This window comes from Ambystoma mexicanum, chromosome 7q (genome assembly GCF_040938575.1).
Source record: "Ambystoma mexicanum isolate Mex_15411 chromosome 7q, UKY_AmexF1_1, whole genome shotgun sequence".
Lineage (NCBI taxonomy): Eukaryota > Metazoa > Chordata > Amphibia > Caudata > Ambystomatidae > Ambystoma > Ambystoma mexicanum.
In genome coordinates this window covers 118,334,008-118,357,146 of record NC_090941.1, presented here as the reverse complement: position 1 = coordinate 118,357,146, position 23,139 = coordinate 118,334,008, and the positions used below count along the sequence as shown (strand labels likewise).

The window sequence follows — 23,139 nt, the reverse complement described above, 5'->3', positions numbered from 1 at the left end:
CTCAGAGCTGGTATCCCAGATGAGGCCCAGGAACGTTTGATTCTGTGTAGGCTCCAGCTGTGACCTCAGGGTTGATGCAAAGTCCCAATTCGTGTAGCGTATTCATGAGGGCGGAGGAGGTGTGCTGGACCGCCTTTGGGGATCTTGCCCCGACGAGCCAGTCGTCTAGGTACGGAGAGACATGGTGACCCTGGGCCCCGAGAAGGGCTGCCACCCAATTCATAAGTCTACAAAAAACCATGGGGCTGAATTGAGGCCCAAGGATAGGAACTTGTATTGGAAATGAAAGCCAATGATCCTGAATCTCAGAAAGGACTGATGAGGCTGCCAAATCGGGATGTGTAGGTGTGCATCCTTCAGATCCAGGGAGCACATCCAGTCTCTCCAGCAGTGTGTCTCCGCAATAAGCACTGGGGTAACCATCTTGAACTTTTGAAGAGGGAGGGAAAGGTTCAAGGTGGAAAGGTCCAACATAACTCTCAGCCCAGCCTGGTTCTTCTTGTGTATGGCGAAAATCCTGGAATTGAAGCCCATACCCCGCTGGGACTTCTTCCACTGCCTGACTCTCTTCGAGGGATTAAATTTCCACCAACAGAGTTGCTGTCCCAATCTGTGGGTGTGGAGAAGAGGGGGGAGCGGAGAGAGGACCCGGTAGGCGGTAGTCTGTGGACACTACGGAGAGGATCCAGGCGTTTGCAAACCTCCATGCACCAATATTGTGCGTGACGGGCAAATCTGCCCCCCCAACCAGAGACACGTGGACCCGGAGGGGAGTGTCATGCCTTTTTTCGCATCTGAGGCTGGAGCTGAGGAGGGGGACTGAAAGAACCCCTTATTCCCAGCCTTGTGCTGTTTACGGCGGTGCTGACTTGGAGATCGGTCCGGTTGTCTTGGCCTTCAGTCCTGGAAGCCCCAGAATTCGCCAAAGGCCAGCCGCTGATGTGTCGGGCTGTACGTCTTGGGCGTGGACTTCGTGGGGAGACAAGGATTTTGCAGTCTGGGAGCTGTTTTTCTTCTCATCTAGTTCCTCATTGGTGGTGGAATGAAAAAGGTTGCCACCCTTGAATGGAAGATCCAATATGCGCTCCAGGACATCCGAGTTGAACTTGGTAGCCCATAGCCAGGCATATCTGTCTCTGGCAATGCAGATGGCATGGCCTGAGTTGTCTATGTGCCACGGTGGACTCCATGATATACTGAGCCACCATTTTTGCTTCTGCCAGACCCGCCTTGAAGCATACCTTACTCTGCACCGGATGTTCCATTTCCTGCCAAAGCCTTTGATTCATGGCTGCGAGCATAGCGTCTGCATTAGACTGACGAAGGTGCAGCAAGGCACTGAAACAGACCTTTCCATACGCCTCAAAGATCTTCTCTTCCTTGCCTAGAATGCCGAGGACAAGGTTGCCGAGGAAGACTGCGGCTTGGAGTAGAGTGAGGCTGCGGCAATGGCAGAGGAGTGTGGTTGAGGGCATGCCGACAGCAAGAGTGGATCCCCCTCCAACTGCCTGTACTTGGTGTTGAGGTGCCGATTGGTAGGCTGCGCCGAATGGGGTTTAAGCGGTCTCTTTTTGGCCAAGGAGACTACGTCCTTCTGCATCGGGATCCCCGTTCTAGCCGCAGGGCGTAGAGTGAGGACCTCGGCCAGGACACCCCCCCTCTGGTTGTTCAACCTCGGGTTGTGGAAGCCCCAAGTATTCGGCCAGACCTGCGAGCTGTTCATGGAATGCCTTGGCCGAAGATGGTGTGTCAGGGTTATCCTCCGTGTCTGTGTCCACCAGGGTGTCCTGCTGGTCCGGAGCAGGTGGAGGAGTACTAGGCGCCAAAGGCTGAGGTGTGCTGACCGGAGCCGGAGGCTGCTGCGATGGCTGATGTGGAACTGCCTGGGCTGCAGAAGGCAGGGGTGCCGGAACCATGGAGCCTGGCGTGGGCAAATGTGGCTGCACGGGGGCCTGAGGCGCTGGAGCCATAGGACGAATGACTGGGTGCTAGCGGCGGGACTGGAGGCAGCATGTCCCTGAAAACATCCCGAAGGATGGCTCCCATCTGAGAGGACCTCATAAGAGTGAGGAACTAAAAAAAAAAAAAAACTGTCCTCACAGGCCAGTGGGGTGCTAGGTGGTGCGGGAGTAGTAGCAGGGCACTGCGTTTTCAGAGGTCTGGGCGTACTCTGCCTTGCTACATGCGGGGTGTACCTGCCCTGCGACGCTGAAGGATATGCTGTAGGCCACGTACCTGGCAAAGACCAGTCCCATCTGGAAACTCGTTCCCTGACCGGCTCCCCAAAAGGGGATGGCGTCAGACAAGCTGCCATATTGTCTGGCATGTGGCCATTTTGTCAGGGTGCATGCCACGTGCCTGCGTCGTGGTGCTTGCCACACTGGGCACGGCCTCCTCCTGAACTCTTGGCGGTGGAGATTGAGACTTACCCTGCACCTCAGGACGGGGCTTGTTAGGCGTCAAGCCCTAGGCTGTGTCGCCGGTAGTGCTACATACAGGCACCCCCTCAGACATATGTCCGGTTGTAGGGCGTAGCCCCTCGGGACACCCTGTAAAAGAAACCTGCGGCCCCTCAGCAACGTCACCGGCAGGATCTAGCGACCCCTCGGTCGGTAACTGAAGCAGCCTTGGTACCTGTGCTGTTAGAACCTTAACTGTCCCTCCCGCTCAGATGTTTCCTGCGGAAGGAGTCACCCTTGCAGTGTGCTGATGAAAAGTGGTCCTACCTTGGGCCTTGACTGGTGCCTGCTGAAGCTCTTCAAGTGCTCTGGAGGCGATCATTCAAAGAGCTCTCTCCACTGAGCTAAGCTGTTCCTTCAGAGTATGCAGTGCAAGCGCGTCACACGTGGTACAACCCTCCCAGCCATGATCGGGGCCAAGGCAACGGAGGCTAAGAGCATGGGGGTCGGACGTAGGGAAGAGCCCCTCGCAGGCGGGACACCTGCTGAAGCCCACTGACATGGACATGCACTGGGGAGGAGCGTGGCGCCAGAGGACAGAGTACCTAATTAAAGACCTAAAGACAAAAAGACAGTAACTGGGGAAGAGCACGTGGAATTACAAGGCCGAAGCCAAACCCAGGAGTGCTGGTGAAAGCGGTCTGCTCCCGTCGACGCAGAAAAGAGGACTGGGGAGTGGTGCCGGTGGGCGGAGTCAGGGGAGCATATGCTCCCAGGATCGCACCTCTAAACTTAAAGGGGAAGATTTTTTCTGGTGAAAAAGGTTCTGTCACCCGTCCCTAGCGAGGGACGCCCATGCAGTATGGAGGAAAGGGGATGGGACATAGCAGTTAGTTATGTTTAAGTTGTTCAACTCCTAGAAATAGCACTTTTTGGGCAGCTTATAACTTTGCACTCCTTCTCCTGGATGAATCCTCACCAAAGTTTGCAAGAATATGGCCCCCTCGGAATGATTGTGCAAAGTCTGGTGCGGTTTCGTCCAGGGAGCAAATTTATAGGGATGCCCCAACATTTGTGGAAATCCTCAGATGCAATGGAAAAAAGAATTTGCTTGCACCTACATCTCAAACCGCTTGACTGATTTCCACCACATGTGCGCTAGGAGCAGTCAGCTTGGTGCCAAAAGCGTGCTTTTGTAATTTTGGTGAAATCCATTCAGTAGTTTTTAAAAAATGGACAAAAAGTAGGTAAAAAAAAAATGTGATATCGGGGACCCGTCCATGGACTCTATTCCCAGTTCGGGAGCCACGGACACGTCTAGGCCAATCAGGGGGCAGCGTGATGTCCGCAGACATCTTACGCACGCGCTGACTGGATGGTGAAAAACGTGAGGTGCGTTATTTTTTTCCCACCTCAGGAGTTCAAGGGTACAGGAGTACAGGGTATGAACGGTTTTCTTTCTTGTGTGTAGTGAAGATGGCTATGGCTGTGAAGAAGCAAGAGTGTGGATGGTGAGAGAATCCTGGATCCATTCATGGAAGGTTTATAGTGAATCTCGTGGCACCTCTGCTACTATTGGATTGGACGAAGTGGAAGTATTGTGGTATGTAGATTGTGCGTTAAACTGGGTAACCTTATTACCATTCTATGAGAGGATGGCTCACTTTAAATATCCAGATATTGTTGTGCATTGTGGAGGCAACAGTTTGGGCTATGTGACTCCAGGATCTTTGCAAGTTGCACTGCAGGATATGTTTAGAAGACTAATGGAACCGTTTACAGCTGCAAAGATCATTTTTTCTGAAATCAATCGAAGACAAATATGGAGACGTCCAAATTGGGTTTGTCCTCAGATGCAAGAAGGTAGACAGCTTGTGAATAGAGGTGTATGTGCTTTTTTATATGCTTTAGGAATGGCTTCTTTTCACACAAAAAAATATCAAGTTGGATGATGAATAATTTTCAAGGAGATATAGGAGTGAATTTGACCAATGTGAAAAATCAGATTTTTCTTTTCAATATCCAAAATGCACTGAAACAATTTGTGTGAAATATGTTGTGAACCATTTTTTAAATAGTTGTAGTAAATAAACAAAAAGAAAGTTTCTGAAAGTTGAAAAAAATAAGTTCAGTCTAACATTTGTTAGTTCAGTATATAAAACCCCCCAAAAAATACAAAAAAGTTATTTTAAGAGCCACAATGTTTTAACAAAAAAAACAACTTAAATGATTTTAAATTCCCCCACCCCACTCCTGGAATCGGTAAGGTGTCTGCGGACTATCGTACTATTTCGTGGACTATGCAGGCTGCAAAAAGTCCAGTGATTTTCTTTAGTTCTATTTTTTTAACGGGGAAAGGTGGCTCCTAAAGAAACTCATTTTTTGTGTTTCTGGCTTTTATATATTTTTGGGGGATTTTTTTTTGTAGGACAGCCGAGGAGGTAAAGTGTGGGAAGAGAGGGAAGGGGCATCAACCATAGATGGAGGGGCAGGTGGGCAGAGGAAGATATTGGGCAGTCCTTAAATGTAAGGTGGGGGGGCAGTGTTTCTCGTGCTCCTTGAATGAACCTTTGAAAGTACTTTAGAACTGCTCCGCCCTGTAGAGCGGTGTGTCGCAGGGCATGCAGAGAACCATGACCCTAGAAAGGTAAGGATTGACTTCCTCTTGTATATCGTGCAAGGATGCTGGCAGGATCCTCTGCCCCACGGGAGTACACTGTGTGGTGGCAGGAGCAGTTGAGGAAGATGGGGTAGAGGACGCTAACCTCAGTGAGAAAGAAAGAGCCTTTATGAGAGCACCCGGGTGGTTGGATGTGATGTGGCGGTGCATGGAGGTGGATGCAATAGAGGGCACTAGAGGGCCAACCAAGATGCGGCTCCTCTGTGAGCTCCCTCCAAGCTCCTGAATAAATCCTGCTCAATCACAGCATTCCTGCCAATATAGGACCCAGTTTTGCAGGCGAATCACGGAAGAAATGAATTCTAACATTCCTGCCTGAAAAGTGAAGGAATAGGCTGCGCAACATTCTGAACTGCCGAGCCGAAGTCGACCGGAGTGGGCCCTGCCCCCTCGTCTCATCATGGCCCACCGCAAGTCGAGTCACTCTCCGACACACATCCGATAGACGTGAGGGGAAGCAAGAGGACCCAGACATCCATGATCGCCAGCACCGGAGATTGGGTGGAAGCGAAAGCGAGAGGCAGGAGAGAAGGTGCAGCCGCCCGGGGGAGAACGGCGTAACCCGCGGCTGATACAGACACCGGCAGAAGCTGTACTCCGCTGCGGAAGGCCTCCTGCGATCAAGCCCCCAAGCTGCCGCAGAGGCTCCGGACGAGCGGTGAGGGAGACGCTGCGTCCCAGCAGGGTAATCAGCAGCGCCCGCAACGCCGTCTCAACAAGCAGAGGGGCAGCGCTGGAGCGCCCTGCGACCTCTCAGCAGCGGGGGCCCCCACAAGAAGGTGAGCAACACGGCGGGGGAGACCCGGGGGGACACACCCCAAATAAAAGAGGGCACACAAAATCAAGCAGCAGGTGGGGAGAAACCTTCCCTTTCCCCCCGCACCCGCGTTTATGGAAGGCATAAAAGCACGCCACGCGCAGCATCGATAAAGCTGCATGTACTCAGGAGGGCGGCCGGTTTAAACCAGCGCATATACCAACAGGGAGACCGACGGGTCAAGTGCGCTCAGAACTGGGGGGCGGCCCTACACGGCAGGCCCCCCTCGGGGAGCTGCAGTGATAGCGTGCCCAGACCCCACACGACCACTGGCAACGGGGCCAGCACAATCCGGCTTAAATTATGCCAACACAGTAAACCTGCACAGGGCAGAGCACAATCCAGAACACCACCATAAGAACCGTGGGAACAAGGCGCTCAGAACAGAGGGGGCGGCTTCATCAACAACTCATGGCCTGCCCCCCATCAGGAGCTGAAGTGATATTGAGCTCAGGCACCACATGCGCAGCGGCAACAACCCCCAGGCAACCATCAAATCCTCCCTAATCAGGTCGGTACAGCAAGCCCACAGAGCAAATCTTACCATAGGGGCTTACTACCATCACGTACACCGAGGACCAGGTGTGCACACCAGGAGATAGAAACCCGGCAGATCAACATACGTCAAAGCTTCCACAGGAAAGGGACATACGTAGGTGCGGATCTCCACACCACGGCTTATCTCTTCCTTTCATGACCCCATGAAACTGGCAGAAGATAGGGCAATATAAGAAAAGAGACTAAGCCATACACACAGTGAGACGAATTGGGAGGTCTCCTCAACGGGCAATTTCAGGCGACCCTACTCATCCCGAGAGCAACACAAAGTGACACATACGAAATTCCCATCGTGCTCCCCATATGGCATGTGTCACGTCACAGAGCGGGCGAAAGATCTCGAACTAAGCCACGATGGGTAAAACGGACAAGTCACAAATAAACCTCACCTTCGATGCAGTCCCTGCGTCCAAGATGCCCAGAGCAGAAAGTCGCTGAATTCCCCATCGAACCAGACATGCCCTGAAGAAGACCACTCCCAACCGACATTTGGGAGATATTAATGACTTGAAGGCAGGAATAGGCAACCTGGACAGTAAGATAGATACACTGTCATCTAAAGTCGATCTCCTACAACATCGCCTGGATAAGCACAGCGACAGGCTCGACAACGTCGAACAAAGGGTCTCGGATCTCAATGACGGCGCAACGTCACTGATCGCAAGAGTCTCTACGCTAGAGGGGAAAATGAAAACAGTTCTGCCCAAAAATTAAGATCTGGAAGGTCGCTCCAGGCACAACAACATAAGAGTGGTCGGCATCAGAGAGCAACAACTTCAAATTAAAATGGAGGAGTAAATCGAGAATATATGCAGGGATCTCTTTGGAGCCCCAGAACTTTCGCAGCTGTTTGTGGTAGAGAGGACTCACAGAATCCCGGCCACTAGACCCATCCCTGGGGCACCACTACGTCCAATCATAGCTAAGCTACTAGGCTATAAAGACAGGGACACTATTTTGAGATTGGCAAGGGAGAAAGGTAAACTCCAATATGATGGTGATGACATACAATTCTATCCAGACTTCTTGCCGACAGTTCAGGCCCAGAGAAGGTCCTTTGCTAACGTCAAGCGGAGACTACGTGACAACCAAATCTATTCAATGCTCTTCCGGGCGAAACTGTGCATCCAGTATGAAGGAAAGGTACAGTTTTTTACCTCCCCGGATGAAGCCACTCTGTTTTTAGACAGCCAGGGATGCAAAAACGCAAGCAATACCCCCAGACCACCTAGAAGAGAACGGCCGGGAAGACTGCCGCCTTGAAGAAAGCCCACGTAACCAGCCCGAAATCAAAGTGAACGAAATTGCAGGACAATATAGATAAATCAGGAGTAGGAGACAATCTCTTGGGAGGACACCAGCGCCCCATGCGCAGCAACGTTTTGTCTTCCAAGTTGTGGGGGGTTCCAAATGGGCAAGTTGGGGGTTGCCCGTGCAAAGGAAAGTTCTTCGTTATTGTTAAGGAGACGTGCCACTCATCCCTCGCCCTCTGCCGCCTCTGCCCCGGGGTACATGCCGGTCCCAACCAGAACTGGGACAAGCCCCAAGCATACCTCTAACGCACTGCCCCTCGGGGTGCTGGCATCAAGTAAGCACCCCTTTGGTGCCCCCGTGGGCCCTAAACAAATGAACCACCGTCCCGTTCAAGGTAGCATCATGGAATATTAGAGGTAGCAATCTCCCCCACAACGAAAAGCTCTGGGCGCGAAATTGGGGCTACCATCGTTATTTCTCTTCCTATTCGTCCTACGCTAGAGGGGTGGCAATCCTTATTCATCCAGCGATATGCTTCCGCCTGATAAAAACATAAAAAGATGCAGAAGGTAGAGCGCTCCTGGTGCAGGGAGTCATAGCGGGCGAAGAGGTGGTATTTGTGAACTCCTACGCACCTAACACAGACAGCGCAAACAATTTGGATTGGGTGCTCTTCCGACTAGCGAACCTAAACAATTAAACTATAATTTGGGGAGGCGATCTGAACACGCATATCGATCCACAGAAAAATAAATCGCAGTCAGCAACAACACACACAACCGAAGCCAGTCTACAAGTGCAGGAGATTTGCAAGGCATATGACTTAATAGACATCTGGAGGCACCAGAACTGGGAAAAGCGAGACTACACCTTCCACTCAAGCGTCCACAACATGAGCTCACGCATTGACTATTTCCTCGTCTCGCTACACAGCAAGTGGCAATGGGGCCTATGCCAAATCCTTCCAAAGACCTTTTTGGATCACGCCACAGTGACCCTTGCGTGCAGCCTCCCGGACTCCAGACCAAGACCACCAGATTTGAGCCTCCAATGGGGAGTGCTTGCGGACCAGGTGTTCGCGACAGAACTGCAAGAAATCACCACTTTCCTCGAAATCAACTCGGGCAGAGTGGACTCAGCAGGCACCCTCTGGGAATCACTGAAATGTTTCATGAGAGGGGTGTGCATTGCAAAAGAAAGTGGTATACTGAAACTAATACGCCGCAAACTGACTACCTGCGAGAACCGGCTGAAAACTCTAGAAAATCAACAACTTACCACATACGGAACAGACACCCAGGCAGAACTCATGAAGGAACTCCTACATTTTGGAACATTAGCAGAACGTGAACTAAAGTTTCTAGGTCAAAATCACAGAATTCGCCAATATGGTGAGGGTCAAAAACCTGGAGCCCTCCTAGCACGCCTGATCGCAGCCGATCGGAAGCCAACAAGGGTGGAGAGAATCCGATCCCCACAAGGGGAACTAGTGCACAGGGAGGAAGATATAGTTGAGGTGTTCCACTCCTCCTTCCAAGAGCTATATAGTGCTAGGCATCGCACTGACGATGAGACAATACGCAGATATCTCAACGATACCGAACTATACTGGGCAGAGCGAGAACTGCGGGAGCCCCTGAATGAACACATTGCGCTTGAGGCGATCCTACAAGCAATAAAGAGCTTACCTTCCTTCAAAGCTCCTGGGGCCGATGGGTTAATAGGGGAATTCTATAAAACCTTTGCACATATCGTAGCTCCCCTTCTGCTAAAAGTGCATGAAGAAGCGGCTGAGTCTGGCATCCTCCCACAAACACTAAGAGAAGCTAATGTAATCCTCTTACACAAAAAAAGATAAGCCCCCCCGAAGAATGCACGTCTTATAGACCAATTTCATTAATAAACCTTGACAATAAGATCCTAGCCAAGATCATCGTAAATAGGCTACTCCCACTAATGCCTGCTCTAGTACTTGCAGACAAGGCGGGCTTTGTACCAGGGCGCAATACAACCGTCGGCATATGAAGAATGTTTGGGGTAATGGGCGCACTCGATCCCGATCACCAGGCGGTAGCAGTACTGCTAGACGCGGAGAAGGCCTTCGACTCCGTCGAGTGGCCCTTCCTGTTTGCAGTGCTAAGGCAACTCGGACTAGGGAACCAATTTATCAAACTAGTCTCCCTGTTATACAACGATCCACAATCGACATTGTCCTAGGAACAACAAAATCCGCAAACATCAAACTTCAGCGTGGGACCAGGTAGGGATTCCCACTGTCTGCCCTGATCTTTGCATTGATAGTGGAGCCCTTAGCCTCTGGCCTTCGAGAGCAGCAAATTCAAAGAGGACTCAACATGGGGCCTCATAAACTAATAATATCCCTCTACGCTGACGACTTAGTGTTCTTCGTCAAAAACCCAGGTGAAAACCTAAACCCTGTCATGCACGAAGTAGTAAAATTCGGGCTGGTTTCAGGGTTAAAAATTAACCACTCCAAATCGATTATCTTTCCCCTGACCACCAACACTAAATTTGCAGACGACTACAACTTTAAATGGGAGCACGCCCACGTTAGGTACCTGGGGATCATACTGTCACTGAATTATCACGACATCTTTAGAGACAATTATGAAAGTGCTCCAAAGGTACCATAGGAAAAGGCGAACAGATGGAAATCGCTTCCATTAACCACATGGGGAAGGGTATCGCTAGTGAAAATGATAATACTCTCACGATGTTCTATATTTGTTCTTTAACATTCCAATCCTGTTGCCACGCCGTTTCCTGGGGACTGCGAGGAGTCTGGTGCTAGACTTGGTCTGGGCGGGTAAGCCCGCAAGGGTGGTGTACTCCTTGCTCACATTACCGATAGCTGGCTCTCCCCGATTTAGAAAGATACTACTGGGCGGCACAAGCTCAGTTCTTGAGTCATTGGTACTCGACCCAGTTCGTCCAGCCACACGTCCAGGTCGAACAAGCCTTAGCCTCACCGAGCCTGCTGAGAGCAGTGGTCATTAGCCAGCAAGCAGTGCCTCACACAACTCTGAACATAGTACAGTCCACATATGCAATTTGGAGGAAAATAGCCCATAAATATAAGATACAAATCAGATACTCCCCTCTCCTACCCGTCAAATTCATACCAGGGATACCCCTCACTGCAGAAAAAGTGTTCCTCCAATGGGCGGACAAAATTAAAATGAGTACAATTGGCGATCTAGTTGAGCAAGGAACCTTTATAACCGCCCAACAGGCAAAAGAGAGGCAGCACCACCTCCCTAGACATATTTATCTACTTTAGAATATGCTATGCCATGCAGGAATTCATGCCCTCGTTCCCGCAACAACCAGCAACGTGGCAGCTACTGCACAGGGTCATACAGGCGCAGGGGGAAGGAAAGCTTGTGTCAGCCATATATAGATCCCTCCTAACCGACAACGAGCCCAAGAATAAAGGAAAGATGGGAAAAGTCTTTGCAATCCCCTATACCAGAGGAAGAAAGGGATTATATATTACAGCAGACACAGAAAGTGGCATTGAACTCGCGTTTTTTTAAACAAATACATTTCAACTATGTACATCAAACGTACTACACACCAGCAAAAAAAGGATACATCACCCAGAGTCAAACGCCGCATGTGACAGATGTGGCTGAGCGGCAGCCGATTTCCTGCATCTTGCCTGGAGCTGCCCAGCGGTGGCCAGGTTCTCGACAGGCGCACTCCGCGAGACTGAAGCAATCATAGGAGAAGAGCTGAGACCCGTGCCCCAGCGATGGCACTACTGGGGATGACAAAATGCCTCTCGCCGGCAACGAGGAAACTGGCAAACATTTTGCTAGTGTTGGCACGTAGAAGAATAGCCATGTCCTTGGGACGGGGCCCAGCCCCCACAGTAACGAACTGGCAGAAAGACGTCCTCTATTGTCAAGAGGTGGAAGTAGAATTCATCAGAACACTGCCTCTGCATGAGAGACCACCTGACACTTTCGGACCATACGCATCGTTTCTACTCTCCAAGACTGATACCCCGGCATTGCCGACAACAATATCTCAAACAACTATCCAAGCAGATTAAAAGGCAGCAACACTACGGCATACGGAGGTGGCAGTGGCCCGTATGGGGCGTGATTTGGGGGGGGGTGAGGGAAAGGATATTGGCGCAAGTTGACGGGCCCACAGTTAGGGCTGTTCATGTATTAATGTATTTGGTAAATGCAAAAATAAAAGTAAAAAAAAATAAAAAATTTAAAATGGAGGTGGCCGCAAAGGAGTACTGCCCGTGTTGTCTACGGCTGAGTATGACCCTACACTCAATGCATTCAACACGGGCAGCCCAAGCTTTTGGGAACCTCCATACAGTCTTAAAGAAATGCCACACCCATAACTGTCCCCGGGTGCTGGAAGTAGGCACTTCCTCTATCTATTCTTCGTCATCCTCCTCTGCATCACTTTTAGAAAGAGTACTTTTTGGCAACTGATAACTTTGGCGCCATGCGACGAATTGTCGCCAAATTTTGCATTGAGGTGCACACTGATTATATGTTTGAAAATGAGGTCCATCATAATTTTTCAAATGATGGCCCTATTGGGTGGGCAGATCACAGCCTTTATCCACGGACAGTGCCGTGAGGAAAAGAAGTCTGGAAGATATATTTGGGTTTATTTTGTGGCCAAAAGAGGGTTTGGAAAGGGTGGGCGGAGTGGAAAAATATACAGCTCTTTTAAAAAAAGCCGAGTCTGTGATGGCGTGTGTGCTGTACATTTTTGTGTCCGTGGATGTTATTGGGATTGGGGGTGGGACGGGTCTGGGTGAGTTATTTGAAAATGTATTGTACATACTTGTTATATGGTTTCATTCTATTGCGGTGGTTGTGGCCAGTGGCCAGATTCTTGGAGGCATGGCGGTAGGCCGTGCCACCAAGAAACTGGCCTATAGCCACATACACTATAGTAATGTGCATAGTTTTTATAGGTAGTTTAAGGGGAGTATACTGTATTTGTAATATGGTGTAATTATATATTTGAAGTGTATATGGTATTTTTGATTATAGTACAATTGAAGAAAGTGCTCATTGATCTCTCCTCCGCCTTTGACACAGTGAACCATTCTATCTTCATTTAACGCCTTCATAATACCTTTGGCATCACAGACCGGGCACTGGACTGGCTGACCTCTTTCCAGACTAACCAACCTCCCTCTTTGTTATGTACAGCCCTTTTAGCTAATCCAGAATAGGGAGCAAGTGTTATGCTTGGACTGAAGGCTAATATCGTATCTCGGCATCCCTAACATTTCTACACTGGCTTCTTGTGGCTGTAAGGATGAAATTGAAGACCCTCTGCATCACCCACTAGGCTTTCTGGTGCCTGGGACCATGCTATTTCCTACTTTCTGTCCCTAAATACTCCCCTGCTCCAGCCTTGTGTTTCTTTAACCCAAACTGTCTGCTTGTGAAACACTTTTCGAAACAGAGAGGGGGAGGTGGTAGCTTTCTCTGTTTAGCTTGTGCCTTTCTTTTGGTACAGTGTCTGTCCCTTTTAGACGCTAGCCGGACTTCCTTAAGTTCCGGAAACTTTGAAAAACTCTGCTTTCGACTTCCTCTTTCCCTCTCTCGTTTCTCTGCTACCTGATCGCACTGAGACTGGTGGCCTGGTGACTCATTAACTACACAGGTTCGAGGCACTATGCCTAGTTTATTTATTTTTACATTTGCAAACCGCACCTAACCCAGAGGCAACTGGGCGCTAGTTACATAAGTGTGATGGTTGCGGTAATTACATATTGTACGTTAAATATTACAATTGGTTACAGGTTGCGCAGTTCTGGCTGCTGTTATACAGTCAGAAAGCGTTATATATATAGCATAGTATAGTATATATGGTCAGTAAAATGTAAGGGCACAGGTAGATAGCTGGTGCATGTCGCCGCTAGGTATCTTGTGAAAAGAGCAAGGTCTTCAGGCCTTTGTGGAAGGAACAAATGGAGGGATCTAAGCGCTAAAGGCATGGAATTCCATTGTTTGGCTGCAATTACGGGGGGCTACAGCCAGCAGCTTTTTGGCACCTGCATCTGGGGATGGCTAGAAGGCATTTGTAGACCAATCGGGTAGGTCTATTGGATTGGGCCTTGGAGATTTGTCCGGTTAGATAGATTGGGCAGTTTGATAGACATTTGTGGGTCAGAGATAAGGTTTTGAATGTGATGCATTCCCAGACGGGAGCCAATGGATATTGTGTCTTGCTGATTAAATGTGATCTTTTTCAGGGATATGGAGTGCAGTTCTTACAGTGTTGGTCTGGATTATTTGTAATTTGTTAATGTTGCGCAGGTTCGATCCTGCACAGAGGGAGTTACAGTAGTCCATCCTAGACAATATAAGGGCTCTGGCAAGGGTGATACAGTTGTCAGAGGTCAGGAATCATCTCCTGGCGTTGATCAATTTGGCAGTGTAAGCTGCGGCTGAGGCTATAATGTTTACCTGCCTAGTTAGGGAGAGCGAGGAATCTAGATATACTCTTAAGGTTTTTAACCTCTTTGGATACGGTGATAAAGTTTCCGTCAATGGTGAAGGATTTATAAGTGTCAGGGAGGTTATTCAGCCGAGATTGGGAGCCAATGAGTAGTTCAGTTTTCTCCTCATTAAGGCAGAGATTGTGTTGCACCATCCAGGATTGGATGGTTTAGTACATTTAATTCAGTGCGTTGGAGTCAGAGTCGTAGTTGCCAGTGATGGGTAGGAGTATTTGGCGGTCATCCGCATAGTTGGTGTATGCGACACCCAGTTTGTCCAAGAGGTCGAACAGTGACTTGGTGAAAATGTTGGAAATAATTCAGGTACTCCACAGGTGACTGCGACTAGGGGGGCTGCAGCTGTGGTTGAGAATACACTCATTGAGCGGTTGAACAGGAGTTGACACCAGTACCTCCCCCTTCAACACTGCCCTTGTGGGCCCACTGCTCGGCGGCTGTGCAACCCACCATTGGGACTCTTCCGGCCCAGCACTTATGTAGTGGCCTTCCACATTGCCCATCCCTACTCCCCACTTTCATTAATACACTTGTACTGCACAATGCATATGTGCATTTATATCAGTACTGTGTACAATTTGTTTGTATAAGTAAAGGAAATGCAGATGGAAAATATTTGTAGAACATTAAGCGACAATTGGTGTGTGAAAGTTTAATATGTTGATAGGGTTACATGTAGAGTTTTTGGAAATGATTGCTGGATGTGTGACTGTTTGAAAGCAGGCAGTGAGGGAATGTTGCAAATAGAAAAGTGAAAAGGGAAGAAGGGCTGTCTTGAGCGATGGTGTGCACATGCTATTTGGATGTTTTAATGATTACTGGTCTGGAAAGGGGACTGCTGAGATTACAGATCGTTATGAAGGTCCATGGATTATGGTGATTAGTGTATGCTAGAGAAAAATATTTGTGACAGAAAATTGTTTGTCCTTTTTTTCTTTCTCTACTAGACAATTGTCCATTATTTCCATGTTGGAGAATCTTATTGAGTGCAACTACTTTTTTCAAAAATGTAAAGTAGATGGAATCTAAAAGATTGACTTTTTTAGTTCAATCTTTTAACTGAAAGGTGGCTCCAAAAGGAATCTTTTTTGGGTGTTTTATTTTCTTTTGTTTTAAAAAGAAATGTTTTGCAGGAGCGGCAGGAAGTAAGGTGTGGGATGGAAATGAGGGAAAGGGGCACCAACCACAGATACAGATGAGCAGTTGTACAGGGGAACATATTGGGTGTGACTTAAATCGAAGATAAGGGACAGTGTGTTTCTCATGCTCGTTGATCGCAGCCACAAAAGCCCTTTGAAACTGCTCCCCCCTGCAAAGCATTGTGTTGCAGTATACAGAGAGGACTGTTTTCGAAAGATATGGATCAATAGCCTCTTTTATGGTTTGCAAGTAGCTGGTGGGATCTTCTACCCCACAAGAGTAGCCTGTGTGGGGGCTTTATTGGTTGAGGATGATGAGGTAGAGGAAGACTGCCTACTACTTCCTGAGAAAAGAACAGTCTTTCTCAGAGCCTCCTGGTGGTTGGATTTGGTGTGGCGGTGCATGGTGGTGGTCCCGTAGTGGTACTGCCGAGGTTGAACGTTGCACTCAGTGCATTTCATTTTAGTAGCCTGAGCCTTCATTACACCCCCTCCACCTCAAACGGTGGTAAAGAACCGCCACACCCATGATTCTCTGTGGGTGAAGATGGTCTCATTTCCCTGGTCCTCTTGATTCTTCTCTGCATCATTGAGCTTTTTCCATTGTCCAGACCTTCCAGCTGGTGGTGATGTTAGTGGCTCCTAGGGAGTATGGATGGCGATTGGCTGATGCCATTTTTGAAGTTAAATAGCAGTTGTGCTAATACTCTTCCAAGCATGTGCGGTCTCCTGCATTGCAGACGGAAAATCAGTAAGAATAGGGGAAGGCGCGAGCTGTGCAAGGGTAAACTTTCAGCTTAAAACTTGCTAGATCGGCTGAAAAAGCAGTTTTGAACGGTTTGTGGAGCACTGACCCGTTCGTGAACCTGTCATCACACCGCACGCGCGCTTGGTCACGTGACGCTATTTGGGAAGTCTGCTAGGACTTCAGACATTTGCGAACATCGACTAACAGAAAAACTGTATAAAAAGTTGGAGAAAGTGGATAGAAGTGCCAAGAATGTTGCTAGAAGGTGGGGGATGGCACAGTTTCACTTCAAACTTCTTAGATTGCCCCAAAATGTTTCTATTTTGGGGGAACGAGTATGATATTATGAAGTTGTAGCAAATTAAGGTGCACTATTAAAAACGTATGAAATTAAGTGAAAAAATGTTAAAAAGGGATGTTATTGTTACAAGTAAAACTGAAAGCCCCCTGAAATTCGCACAAGTTATGGTAAGCTAAGCAACCACAACTCACGCCACCACCGTACACTGCTAAAACTAAGACCCAGGCCATGAAAGATATCACAAATGTCATTGGTGAGATCACTAATGATATCACATAACAAATGAATTCTGATAAAGCTTTGCTAGAATGGGTTGTGTGTACAATGCTGGCAGCAACATATCACATATTCATTGATTTCATTTGTATAGCGCACAAACAGCCCAGAGACATAGTGGCGCTGTTACAGGTACATGTCATTCATGATGCATAAAGCAAGTTGGTAGCATTTGGTTACAGTGCACAACAGTCTGAAGGTGCAAAGGCTCTTTCGGATATTGGATGTGGTTTGCAATAAGGAAAACAACTGTGTTTTGAGTGCTTTTCTGAATACCCAGTAAGATCTTTCTGCTCTGAGTGCGCAGGGAAGTGAGTTCCATCGTTTGTCCGCTATGTAGGGAAAGCTAGCTCTGCCTGCTTTTCACCTTATGTAGGATCTTAGGTAGGACTAGCCGGTCAGTGTAGGGTGTTCCGATAGGTATTGTTGAGTGTGCCTAGACTAGATTCTGGGAGAGATACAGTGGGCAGTGGCGGAGAGGTAGTTGTGGGTGATTGAGAGGGTTCCATGTTTTAATATCCCCGCAAAAAAATTATCGCCATACAAAAATATCGCCATATTTTTGCACCGATATTAAGTCATGGGGCCTGCGGGTGACACCCCTGCAACCCCCATATTTTTTTTTAAAGGGATCAGGGACACCCCTACAATCCCCGGTCCCATTTACCCCATAAAGTATCCCCACCAATAATATCGCCCATGTCCTTGCCCCACGACCATATATATGGTGATATTATTGGTGGGGATATTACCGAAGGTGATACATGCTTGGATGGGAAGCCAGGGGGCCTCCTTTCTTGCTTCTGAGATGTGTTCTCTTCTAGGGATGTTCAGGGCTGCTCGAAGAACGTTGTTTTGAATGGTTTTGAGTTTCTTAATGTCACTAGAGGAGGTGCCAGCAAAGAGTACATTGCCGTAATCTAGCTTGGAGACTTGATGGCTCGAGGGACCTCTCATGAACTACTTAATGTATTAAAAAATTGACTAAACAAAGTGTTAAATTGGAGTGCTCATGTTAATAGAAACCTAATATATACACATAGGAAATGGGTGAAGCATGCACCACAGAAGTATTGTATTTTTAATGTTGTAATATTAATAAGTAAAATAATGAATTCAAGGCTATCACAATTTTGTCTAATGTTAAACTTGAAATGAATAGGAAACAATACAAGATTTACTACACACTTGTGTTAGTACAAAGAATACAAAGAGACAATGCATTGGAATCTGAGGCACATACAGGGAAACTCCAGTAATGAAGAAAGAAACAACATCAACAGAAAATAACAACAGAGTTACTCATCATGTACACAAATGAATTGCGGGTTTGAGGCCTGCTAATTGCCCCATGTATGTGCACCATGAGCTCAAGCCAAACCCAGTACTTTAAGAACATACAACAAGGTTAATGTCTAGATGTATAGCAACTTCTGATTTTTTTTTAATTCTCACTGTTAGTGAAAAAAAACAAGTGGCCCAGAAATATGATGTCATCCATTACAATTGTGACATCTTTCATGTCCTGGGTGTTAGTCTTAGAAGTACACAGTGGTGGCGCGAGTTACTGTTACTTAGTTTACCATAACTGGCGAATTGCAAGGGTTTTTCTGTTTTACTTGTAACCATAACGTCCGTTTAACTATGTTTTTTTCACTGTATATATTATCTTGTTTCTGATTTAAGAAAAATGAATCAAACCAGAAGTTTGTTTTTCATCTACTCGCCTTATCGACCCTGCCCCCAAAACACCCCCACAAGGGGTTTGGTGTGTGCAAATGTATTTTATAACAGTTGTGGGTGGGACAGCCAGGGAAGGGTCTGTGGGGTTTGCAGCAGTGTCAGATGGAGATATACTACCAGACAGTCCCGAAAATCTAGCAAAGCCCCAATTTGGTGCTATTCACAAAATTGTAAAACATCATGTCAGGTGTGGAAGTAAAACCAGAATAAACAATGGAAAGTGAGCCGTTAATTGGCACACTAACCTAGGATCCAGATTACTGCAGATGAAAAGCACATAATATACCTCTCAGTAGCACCTTGCGCTGATGTAGCACGTGCCATCTGGATCTCCTCTTCCAAGCGCCTCGTTTCCTCCCCCAAGCGGGCCAGATCGGGAGACCGCCTTTGCTGACTGATGAGTACCAGCTCTTGGAGAAGAGCTTCTTTTTCTTTGATGAGTTGCAGACGGTCTCTGTCAGTCTCAGCCATACCTGGCCAGGCCTCATTATCAAGCAAGGCCAGCTGGTGCTGTATGCTGGAAACTCTGTGGGGGTAAAGAAGATTGATTTAACATCACCATTCAGATGCATTTGAAGAGGTCACAAAAGCATTTTGGTACATGTTAAGTTATTAAAAGTCTGATATTTTGAAGACGCTTGGCAGTTGATATTTACTTTGAGCCACATTTGTCATTTTTATTTGATTTGACTATTGGCAGGATAACATTAAACCTTCCCTAAACCTTCAGTAAATAATAAGTGCAATGAAATCTGCACTGGAAAATACACCCTCAAAATGGTATGTGCTATGGTATTTATTTTACTTCACAAATATCAACTCCAATGGCATTTCTTCAAACTGAAAAACAACATGCTCCAGCAACCTCAGGCCTTTTATTTTCGAAGCTTCAAATCGAGCACATTCAAGACACCTCCATCGGTACCACAGAGTACGATATGGAACTGCACAGAGCAGAGATCTAAAACGTTTGGCTCTGCAGAAGACTTGGACCCAGACTTCCATCACCCCAAACCAACATACTCAATAGTTAGGGATCCTGTGAGGGAGTCCAAAACATCGGGACTGCCACAGGTTGTAGACCTCTGACATACATGTTTTCGAGGTCACTGAAGTGCAAATCTGAATTTTCGGTCTCAAGGTATCATGTTTGTTAATAAACTATCGGTAAACTTTTTTTTAGGACACTGTAGCACTTTAAAATATCCCAACAATGGACACCAATAAGCCTACCTTTATCATCGATCATGCTGCTCAAGTGTTTTGAAATACTTTTGAGCTTATGTTTTCTACTAAATACCAAAACTACTTAATTCGTAAATACATTTTCCTAAAATCACATAAAAATCTTCTGAATGTAGTTAAGAGATGAACACCTTTACAATTTACCCACGAAGATCCATTTAATCTTCGCCTTCTTTATGTGGTGAAACACTACACTGGTACTGGGGGGGGGGGCTAGTGCCCCAACGGTGCACATGTGAGAAAGCCTACTCTTCCTGAATCAGATAACCAAGGACATATTTCCCTTTATTCCTAGTAGGTTTGCTCCATAACAACAGAGTACTTGAACACCTACCCATCTCTCAAGGTTTCCAAGGCACTCTGGATGGGAGAATGCAGACATATTGAGACCGATGAGCATGCAGTACTCTCCGTTTCAGGCTTCTAACAACTACATGAGAAGAGATGGAGATTGCGACTGCCAATATCGGGATACAGGTTGAAAAGTGGTTTGCTTCAAACACTTAGCTTTGAATGGGGAGCACGCTCCCAGATGCTATTCCTATGCTCCCGGACTGTCTGAGCATCTCACTATATGGTTTGGCAGCCCTCTTGGAACCAGTAAGGAGGATGGGATTAGAATATGCGTAATTGAGTTATCTTCCAACAGCAAATAGACGTTTTGACAAAAACTAAAATCACTGCTTCGTCAAGTAACCATCATTTGATTTCTTTCTCTTTTGAACATTATTTTGGTGGTTTGTTTTCACGAATACAAACAATTAAAATTAAAACAGGAAAAATATAGAACAAAATAAAGTACATGTAGACTGCATGTCGCCCACAGTATGCGGTCGAAGCTATTGGTGGTGCAATTAACCTCACAGCTTGGATTGCCAAAGGGAAAACTATAGGCATGTGCATACCTACTTGGAGTCCTTAAGGTATTTCTTTTTAATCTTTGTATTGGTTGCTGTGGGGTGAGGACACCCCATTGATATGGAGAGGTCACCCTCTTACAGAGTGCTGGAAACTGCCTTTAGCCTCTTGCAAGGTGTTTCACGTTTTCACAGGGTTGATTTATTTCTGTTTGGGATGGGAAAAGGCCCTGACAAACATGTCAATAATTAAAATCTGTACTTAAGACGTTACTCTTCAAAACAAACTGCAGGCTTTTAAGCGCATTCTGTACCCATCTTTCTCCTACCGTTATCCCCCCTGATTAAGGGCCCATTTAAAAGACAGCTGTACAGTTATTCTTTATGCATAGCACAAAGAATAACTGTACAGTTGTCTTTGAAATAAGAATAGCAAGCCATGAGCTACTTCACCCGTTTTACCGACTATACATTCTGTAACAACTACAAGCTGAGAGAGCTTATTGGCTATGGGTATTACATTATAGAAATAAATGGCTTATAGCTCGGAATATCCATCACTTGTTCTGACATCTACTATTGCACTTGTTTGACAGTGCACAGAGATCTAACAAATGGGATCAAACGAGACACGTGGGAGTAAAAATGCATGAGTTCTGGGTTAAAGAAGCAATACCGACAAAAGTCAGAAAGCTAAGGAAATAAGTTACTCACCGTAGTGACTAACGTACTCTTAGTCCATAGTCCCCTTTCCTCCATACTGCATGGGCCTCCCTTCCAAGGAATGGGAGACAACCTTTTTCACCAGAAAAAACCCTTCTTCCGCTTTAAATTTAGAGGCGCGCGGGGGCGCAGCCAAGGGAGCATGCGCTGCCCTGACTCAGCCCTCCGGCGCCACACCTCAGTCCCCATCGACACGTCGACAATAGAACATTGCCTAATGACACCCGTATTATTAGGGGGGGGGGGGTTGGTGGGACGTATGGAGGAAAGAGGACTATGGACTAAGAGTACCTTAGTCATTATAATGAGTAACTTATAATTGCCCTTAAGTCCCGTCCCCTTTCCTCCATACTGCATGGGCAATTACAACTGAATGGAGCCCCAGGCTGGAGAGGAGACCCTCCCTAAGCAAATAGGTTCCCGAGAACCCTGAGAACCGCCTGTCCGAAAGCTGCATCAGATCTAGAGCCGGCATCCAAACAGTAATGCTTGCAGAAAGCCGAGGGAGTGGCCCAAGTGGCCGCCCTGCTGGACATGGTGCTGGAATGCGATGGCCGTTGCCTTGGCCCGGACTGCATGGGCGTGCAACCGAAGAACTATAGTCATTGTGAATGTCAAACTGGAAAGACCGGAGCCTAGAGAAGCTTTGCAGAATAAAGTTGCGTCTTGGCTACAAGCCAAAACAGGTGAAAGTTTTATCAGAACTATGGCCCTTTGATTCCTGCGGAGAGTCCATATAAAGGAGTGGTCTATGAATAGTGGCTCAGAATGTATTATTGACTGTGGCCGCAGCAATCTTCCTTCCTTTCTCAGTAGTTTTAATAACCTAGGAAAACTGTCATCTACATCGAATTTAAGAATTGTAATTTGAGTGACCTGCCTTATATACCAGTCTTCTGTTTTGTTTGTATATATTTGTATGTGTTACATATAATTGTCTGACATTGTAGCAATATTGGCACATGTCCAATTGCCCCTCTCCCCCGCCCCCAACAGGAATTCAATAGGTCCACAGCAGATTTTGAAGCTTCACACCAATTCAGTGGTTCATTGGACCTATTACATACACCAGAACGAGGCCACAAATGAAACTACTGTGGCATTTACATTGTACTGTGCGGGGCAAAAAATGCCCCAGGTAATTCCAGTGTGGATCCAGACCCGGTTGGGTGCCATAGTCTCCAACGCAAGGCAGTCCTGGATCCAGTTTATTCACCTGATTTGTGCAATCATTAAAGGACATGTGTGAGATACTGCACTTGGAGCACTCCAGCTCTGAGAAGGATAGAAAACAGAAGAATCTCTCCACAACAGCTAGTAATAGGAGCACAAAAGTTCAAAAACGTGAGGTGAATCGATGTGGTCAACCCTTGTAACAACGTTTCATTTGACAAGGTCAGCTTCAATCATTTCTCTGGGAAACCAGAGCTCAGGTAGCCAAGCAAGCATCAATCTGGTGGCTCCATCATTGTGTGAATAGAGGCAGTGATTATTTCTGGCCAAGATGCAGCGCAAGGCACTCATTCTATTGTATGGACATGTTCATGAAACTGGGCCACATTTGGAAATTGGCACGGAAGAGGTCTTTGTTTCTTCAAAATGTGAGACATATTCACTTCATGATTGGAAAACATTAGGAGGAATTTGCTTTGTGTTCGAAGTCCAAAAGGTAGAAAATGAACAGGAGCCATTGCTGCCCAGTCAAACAAATACATTCATGTTCTTAGATGATTCGCTGCCTCGGCTCCTGTTCAAAAGAACTTCAGCAGTAAAAGCCAATTGGCTGGGACCATCCGAATCAATCAGCGGATGCTAAAACATCAACCCCAAGGTCTAGCCTGAAGCTAACTTTAACAAGTACAATCAA

At 47.1% G+C, this 23,139-nt stretch overlaps 1 protein-coding gene across 1 annotated transcript in view; it reads right to left on the bottom strand.

Moving 5' to 3' along the window:
• WWC3 (WWC family member 3) overlaps window positions 1-23,139 on the bottom strand; it is a gene marked incomplete at its 5' end in the record, with an annotated part of 1,141,234 nt that overhangs the window by 396,520 nt on the left and 721,575 nt on the right. The window contains one exon of the mRNA XM_069639076.1: window positions 18,734-18,973. Coding sequence (XP_069495177.1) covers window positions 18,734-18,973 — 240 coding nt within the window. The remainder of the gene's footprint in view (window positions 1-18,733; window positions 18,974-23,139) is intronic.